General features: G+C 43.5%; 1 protein-coding gene across 1 annotated transcript in view; it reads right to left on the minus strand.

Moving 5' to 3' along the window:
* NLN (neurolysin) overlaps positions 1-8092 on the minus strand; it is a 69950-nt gene that overhangs the window by 58420 nt on the left and 3438 nt on the right. The window contains exons 2-3 of the mRNA XM_006034713.3: positions 6928-7184; positions 4492-4640 (exon numbers count right to left, since the gene is read on the minus strand). Coding sequence (XP_006034775.1) covers positions 4492-4640; positions 6928-7156 — 378 coding nt within the window. The 5' untranslated portion in view covers positions 7157-7184. The remainder of the gene's footprint in view (positions 1-4491; positions 4641-6927; positions 7185-8092) is intronic.

Below are 8092 nucleotides of genomic sequence, written 5' to 3' on the forward strand. Positions count from 1 at the left end.
TGCCTCCCCGCACCCCGCGGGTGCTCCGCCTCGCTGCTCGCAGCCTACTCTGCCGCGCTGCTCGCAGCCTGCTCTGCCTCCACTCTTTGTCGTCCCGTACTCCGCGGGCGGCGGCTGATCCCCTGCTCGTTGGGGCTCCGCGCCCCGTCTCTCTCCCTTCAGCCGCCCTGCTACCTCGGCGTGGCCGCCATTTGTTTCTCCCGTCCGGCGTGCCCCACCCCCGCCGTTCCGCCACAGCTGGATAAACGCCCGGCTGATGACCCGCGCCGGCGCTGCCGGCGCATGAGGTTTCCTCGGCTCCTCCAGCCCTGCAGGAGGTAAGCAGACCCCTTGGCCGCCGCGGGGGTCTCCCAGTGCCCCCGCTCCCCTGGGACAATGTCATTATAGCTCGTTTGAATATTCCCAAAGCCCCTATCCTGAAGATGCTTATGTGAAAGCTTAATATTAAGGACAGCCACAGTTTCAATGGTGCAAATCGTAACAGAAAGAGGGACTACATATCTTTTGGGGTAAATTTTGAACTCCCATAAATGTTAGTTATTTTCCATCTTATTCCACATTTTTATACATAAATTTGGTGATGGAGGTTCTAATTTTGGATACATTTCTGAAAATGGTATTGTTTTATATATTGCATGAATGGGTCTTTAAGAAATACTAAGAAATGGAGCCTATTTGGAACACCAGGAATGAAGAGTACTCATAGCTGCTTACATCATGCTGAGTTTCATAATGGTGCGTGGGTGGGGAAGATTGGTAACATTCTTAAGCATGTCCCTGCTAGCTGGTGTGTACAGTTGTTAGAAATGACTAGACTCAACATCAGAGCTTCACTATACACATCAGTAATCATGATCCATCTACCATGCCCAGGTTCTGGAATTTGGAATAAAGTTTTCTAAGAGATGGAATCTAGAATAAAATCTACAACTTAAACCTGGAGGGATTTTTTGCTCCTAGCATTCAGGAGAACACCTTTTTGGTTTAATTTGATATAAGAATGCTTGACACATCCTCCTTCAGCAAGGTTTTCTGAAAATAAAATTAATTTAGGAAGAAGCACAAGTACCTTATATAACTTTAAACAAGCTTAGTTCTGGGTTAATGGAGCAAAACTTTACCTAGGGGCAGAGAAATATAGAACATACTTAACATAATGATTTAACTGGTGACATTTGGTGGGATGCTGCTGCTGTAATAATAGGAGAGACTGAGGAGTCCTGGTTTCACCACTGTTAACTTAGCTCTAAGCAAGTTCATTAAGTTTAAAAAACTGCATCCACATTTCATAATAGATAATTCCATACAAAACCTTTTTTGATAGAAGTATTTTATTGAAATAAATGTGGTGGCTTGTTACAATGCTTTCAATGAAGCTTTTAAAAATCCAGTCTCTCCTCTTCTGTTAGAAGCTCTTACTCAAAAACAGAGGCTCGGGACAGTGAAACAAACAAATCCGCATGAACGGAGAAGTTCTATATCATCATTTTCAGGGATCCTGGTTTTCCCTGACAAAAAACCTGGCAAATTCTCCTCCTAAAATCCATGATTAAAATGAAAGGCCCCTCACTCACCCCCCAACAGCCCCCTAGCCCTGCTGGTGCCCCTCACTCCCACCCCAGATTCCCCGGGGGAGCGGGGGGCAGGCATACCCCTGAGATGTGTACGGGGAGGGGGTTGAGGCAGGCTGTATAATGTGGGCTTGGGCTCCCACCCCGCTGCCCTCCCCCAGGGCCTCTACAACCTGGCGGGTGCGACTTGGGGCTGCAGGACACAGGGGACCATGCAAGGATCTCCTTCCTGCTGCAAGCTCTACGCTGCCCTGGCGATATGCCTCCTGCACGCATGGCAGCTTTGAGGGGTGCAACTCTGCGCCGCTACCCCCTCTGCTGCCTCATACACAGGGGATGCATCGTCAAATCTATATCTTCCTTTGGTAAAATGGAAAATCTGTGGTTTTCTCCATTTCCTCATGAAAAACAGAAAACCCGGATCCCTGACATTTGAAAGTGGCAATACCCAGGATCAGCCCGATCTTGGCAGAAGTAAGTTTCACAGTCTTTTGTACTCCAGGAAAAATATTATTTTCTCTGTGCTTTTGCGATTTATGGGGTGTTCAGATCTAAGAAATCCTGGTCAGGTCACATCACTAGGAATTGTGTGTTTAGGAGACACCTAAAAAATGTAGTTAACTAAATAAAAATTCTCAAGAATTAGCTTTAGAAACTTAACAAAAAAGTAACATAATGTAGAAAAAAAGTTTTCAAAAGCTACTGCTAAAAACCTTTGAGTCTAAAAGATTGAGCACCAAATGCACACACACACAAAATGCAAGGACCAAAATCATATTAAATAATAAATACAGATTAAGCTTGTTTATTTCATGGTAGCAAGTAGAGAAGTGAAATATAATGAGACGCTGTTTTCTACCACACAAGACTGAATAAAAGGTTCTGAACTGGGGCTATAAAATATCAGACTGTTCACATATAAACAATGAGAAAACAGCAAATGAAAAGAAAGCAAACACGACAATAGATGATAGAATTATAAAATACTTTGGTCAAATCTCGTTTCTTCAAGATCTTGTTTCAAATGTTATCCTGGTTTCCAATAAAGGTGGCAAAAAGTAAGGATACTAGCACTGCCACGTACAGACAAGAAGTGACTCCAGCGGAGAGATATTCTAATGCGTTACCAACAGTATGTATGGAACAGCAGCTAAGTATAACAATTTAATAAATAGAAGATTTACATTTGTAGCAGGGACAAATGAACCTGCTATAATTATTCACACTAAATTATATCCTTAAATATTTTTAAACTATCCTCCTGAAGACTCTGAAAAATGGAGAGATACTTGCTACACTGTAAATATTTTTTGTTTCAAATACCTAAGCTTTTGCTTACAACCAAAGAAAGTAAATGATGTCCTTCAACTAGCACTTTCAGGACAGCTGTACTGACATGGTACAGTAAAAGCTGTTATCCGACACTTTACCACCTGGAATGCTCCATTAACCGGCATCTATCATAGATGGCATCTGTTGTTTACGGCAGTGGATCGATACAGCAAAACCAAAACCGGAAGTCCCACCATGGCACTTCCGGTTTCGCTGAGTCCCACTTCTTCCTTGAGGAAAGCAAGGGGCAAAGCAGCCTGCATGGGGCCCCCCTCCCTGTCCCCCGGCACACTGGGGGTGAAAGCCCTGGTGTACTGGCAAAGACGCCTCCAACCCGCTGGAAATAAGCTCTCAAATAACCAACATATTTCATTAACTGGCACCCCTATTCCCTATGGATGCCGGATAAAAGAGCTTTTACTGTACTGAATTTAGCAGTAATTAGAGATTAAGGCAGTGGCTATGCTACAGATTTCTGTAGTTTAACTGACAGACGATGTTATCTCTGACCAAAGTTTCTGTTGACAAAAACTCCTGATATGGACTTAGGGTTTTGTCTATAGTACAAGGCTGCAACGAACAACCTATTTGCAGTCAAAAGCATGGCAGCAGAGCCCCCTAGTGGATGTATGCTATATGCTAGCAGAAGGGTTTTTTCTGTTGGCTATGCTGTAACACCTCCCCAAATGACCAAAGCTGAGTTGGGAAAACCTACTTGTCAGCCTAGCTGCATCCAGATGGGGGAAGACAGTGGCAAGACTGCTGGAAGAGCTCGGTTGTTTACGTGGTATGATCTGGCCATCCCTCTACCTGACATCATTATTCCAGCAAAACTTTGTAGTGAGTGAAGACCATGTTTTTACCAGCAAAATTGTACTTATATGAATGATTTTTTTATTCTTGCACAGTGGTTTACTATATAGGTAGAAAGTAAAGGTTTGTTAATAGAGCTTCACCCGTATTAAGAGCATTTTGTTGGCAAACTATATTAGTATTCCTATTAGGCATATAAATATAGGTTAAAAAAATATCTGTTTAACTTACTCTAATTATATTGGTTAAACAGTTAACTGATAATGCAGCAGCTCAGATAAGGCTGCTGCTTGAGCTGGTCCCCAGGCCCTTCTATGGGAGGTTGGTGAGGAAGAGGAGATGGTGGCAAGCCCCGGCCAGATAACACAGCTCACCTGAAGCTGCGGGGTAGGAGGGAGGGAGCACCTATGAAGAGCACCTAATTGCTTAACCAATGAGTCATTTGACTGCCCACTGTTTGCCTCTTTAACCACAGGTAAGAGGGCTACTAGTCTCCCCTCCCCTTCTCTTTGCCCCTCCCTCCTGCCTGCCCTGCCACCTTCCTGGGGCACGGCACGATTTCCCTCCCCTCCCTTTCTTGCCAGACTGTGCCCTGTCCTGCACTAAATGACAACTGAGAACCTAACCGGTAATTATTGGGCTTATGGGTTACACAATTAACTGTTTAACTTTTCACATCCCTACTTCCTATGCTGATAAAGCAATCTTAGTGTAAACATAGGTGAACTAGCAACTCCCTTGAGAGTTATTTCTAGTTATTTTCATTATCTTTTACCTGTAAATAAACAATCTTCCGAAACACATCTTCTCTCATGCTCATCTCCACATCAAAATGAGAAAGCTTTTTGTCAGCTTCTGTGCTTGCTAAGCGTACTTCCTTGTTGGATGAGACATGCTGTGGAAAATCCAACATGCTTCTTTCCACTGTTTAAATAAAAAAAGAAACAAAATCAATTGCAATAGTTATTTACAAAGCAGTACACCCACATGAACCTCTCTCAGGATATGGAAATTTCCTAGTAACGGATGAATTACTTCAGTAATTTTCTTCTTTTTAATTTTTATAAAACCTTTCAGAAACAAACTTATGTAAACAAATTCCTGAAGAAATCAGTGATCAGGACTGCCACCTAATTAAATGATTACTGATAATGTAAGCGGTGACTTAATGAAGGAATGTAATTATATATCATTAAAGCAAACAAATATTTCACAGGGGTTGTTCATTATCAAAAACTAAGTGACCTGGGAAATGATCCCAGTTTAACAGCAGTACAGTCATTTTCAAATTAGTAAAAGATAATATTGACATGTATGCATGTTAGTATTATAAGTAGTGGAATTTTTAAAAAGAGGAAGCATGTACAAGTCTAACATGCTTAACAGCATGAATGATGGTATAAATTCTTCCTGGATACTGGAAACACCACTATTTGAATCTTGACATCATGTCAATTTCCAATTAAAATATTAAAAAATAGCCAGGTGTGAACAAGTCATTTTGCTACTAATTTAGCAAGAAATAAGACCTAAATTGACTTGTCATCACTGAGGTCTACTAGATAGCATAAGCCAAATAATACAATTTTACATGGACATGAAAAACTAAATTTGTACTGCCATGTTACCATATTAATTACAAAAAATGAATGTAGGGCCTACCCTAAGAACTTTGCTGAACTTATCATTTTCTACCATTTGTCTCCAATAAGGACAGCTACAGGATACGTTTGCCTCAGACCACTATACAGTCAGGAAGTGCTAGGCCCTATGCTTCTACTTCTTTCAAGGAGCGAGCTCATCTATTTTATTCCAGGACTGGGCTACTGGTTTGAGCACCCCTGTTTCTCCCAAGGGCTCTTCAGTGATTTCAAAAGATACAGAATTCCTATTAGAGAAATCTCCCCTTTGAGATATATGCAACAATGGATGTTTGCAATGACACAGGGAAGCCTTTTCACAGAACAAGTCATCTTTTAAAAAACATAGTTCTGATGCTGTTTCACATCTCTATCTCCCTTAGCTACAAATCGTTAAAAGCTAATGGCTGGTTGTTGATCTTCCCTTGCGTCTCTGAGCCAACTGCATTCATATATTGACAGATTTTGATGGTTCACATAGAGCCCAAAACGGTTATGCCTGAGTTACTAACATTCCTCTTTTATTCTCCTGACCCAGAGAAGATATTAATTCTTTCACGTTTTAATAGGTCATAATACAGAATCATACATATTTTTCATTAAAACATTACAAGTATTCCTCACATCTTCCACTGATTCCTTCTGCCTGCTGTTATCATCTCAGGCTTTTTTCCCTATTTTGAGTTCACTTGCTGGACTCAGTCATACCCCTGAATGGCTGAACAGAGCAAAAAATTTGCATCCAAAAGCAGTTAAAAAGTGGGATGTCTTATGTGTAGGAGTCTACCTAAATTGCGGGGGGTGGGGGGGTGGTATCAATTTTGGTGGGTTGAATGCAGTGTAAAGTTCTCATTCTGTGGTCATTTTCTGGTGGCCCTGCCCCTCAGCACCAATTGGCAGAGAGGTCCCAAGGATGCGGGGGAGGGGGGAGAAGAGGGGGCGGCCACCATCTGGTCTGCTGCCCTTCATGCTGCCTTGTCAGCTGGCATCTTTCCCTCCTAGCAGCAAAGACCACTAGCTCAAGAGACCCAGCATTTTATTTTTTTGTTGTTGATTTGGAGGGCAATCCCATATTTTGCAGTTCTCACAAAATTCACAAAACCGTACATTAGGTAGGTCCCTACATGTATGTACTACACACATTTTAGTTCACGTTGTTGCACAGTGCCCCCTAGTGACTCCATTTGTTATTTAAAAAGATGGCAAAGAGGGTAGATGCTTGTGAGACTTGACACACAAGGACTTTGATTGTGGAAGAACTGATGATGCCCATCATGCCTTTCTGGATGCAGCGTGGGAAATTACTTAAACTGAAATCAGAACAAACCTGGTCACTCTTGTTATGTCTGTAAAGCAGGACAGCAGGATTTCCTAACTAATAGGGTTTACTGCCATGAACAGATCCAGAGAAATTAGCACAGATGGATTTCCTTTCTGAGATTTCTACTTTCTGTAGCCAAGCAGCCATAGATCAAGTTGACAGCTGGGGACTGCTCTTTTTCCATGATTTCTAAAACTCTCTGGTAATAAACAAAAAACTCAAAGGAAGGAATTAGATCTCTCATACGTACCTGCATATTCCACTTCTATATCTGCCAAAGCCTGGATTGTGTTTCCATATGTTACTTTTTCCATATCAAGCATTGCAACATGGTCATACACTTGCTTTGTTTTCCTGATCAGTTCTTCTGCCCTTGTTCTAATTTGTTCTGGTGACAGATCCCATTTCAAAAGGTTTCGGTCTGCTGTTACATATGAAGAGACCTTGCTTTGGGTAGTGATTTCTGTTCCTAAAGTCATTCTCAGCAAAAGCCTTTGGCCACCAGCTCTGAAATTATAAATGAATTTTGAAAATTAAAGATCTAATTCAAGTGAAAAATATATTGAGGATGATTAAAAAAAAGTATATAATCTATTTTAAGACAGTATTATCCCTTGTGTAGCATGACTCTAAACCAGGGGTGGGCCAAATACAGCCTACTAGGGTAGGCACCCACCAATAAATTATATCTAGCCTGGCCCACTGCTGTCCCTGCTGCGGTTCACATGGAGCCAAGCCCTGCCCACTCCTGCTGGGGCAGTGTGCTGTGCTCCTACCCTTGCCTGTGGGAGGGCCCCGGCCCTGGCCCGAGTGTATAGCTTCTGGGTAGGGCTGCTGCAGTCACCCAGGGAACTGCTTGGCTCCCCTGGCCTTCAGTGGCTCCTCCTCTTGTCCCTGCTACAATGCTCCAGGCAGCAGGTAGGGAAACAGATGCAAGGGGGGGGGACGTGCTGGGTGTGTGGGAGCCTGGGTTGGTGGAAGCATGAGACCCCATGGCTCACGTGCAGCTCCTGGGACTCAGCCAGACCATGCTCCTCCACCAGGGGGAGCCCATGTGATGGAGCTGGCAGCCTGGCTCTGGTCCCTGCTGCCATGTGCAGCTCCTGGTGATGGGGAGTCCCATGTGATGAAACCTAACTGACTCGACCCCACTCCTTGCTGTCCCAGCCTAGTCCTAGTAGCTGCATGTGGGAGAAGGAAGCGGGACCAGGCCACTGGCTCCATCACATGTGGCTCCAACCGAGTCCTGGGAGCTACAGGTGAGCTGTGGAGAGCCCTGCAAAATGAAGCTGATGACCTAGCTCTGGTTCCTGCTGCCATGTGCAGCTTTCAGGACTTGGCTGGAGCTGCTGGGAGGCTCTACTTGCCATGGGCCATGAGCGTCCCAAGGGGTTGTGCACCGTTTGGGGGGGGGG

The sequence above is a fragment of the Alligator sinensis genome, unplaced genomic scaffold, assembly GCF_000455745.1.
Source record: "Alligator sinensis unplaced genomic scaffold, ASM45574v1 scaffold346_1, whole genome shotgun sequence".
NCBI lineage: Eukaryota > Metazoa > Chordata > Crocodylia > Alligatoridae > Alligator > Alligator sinensis.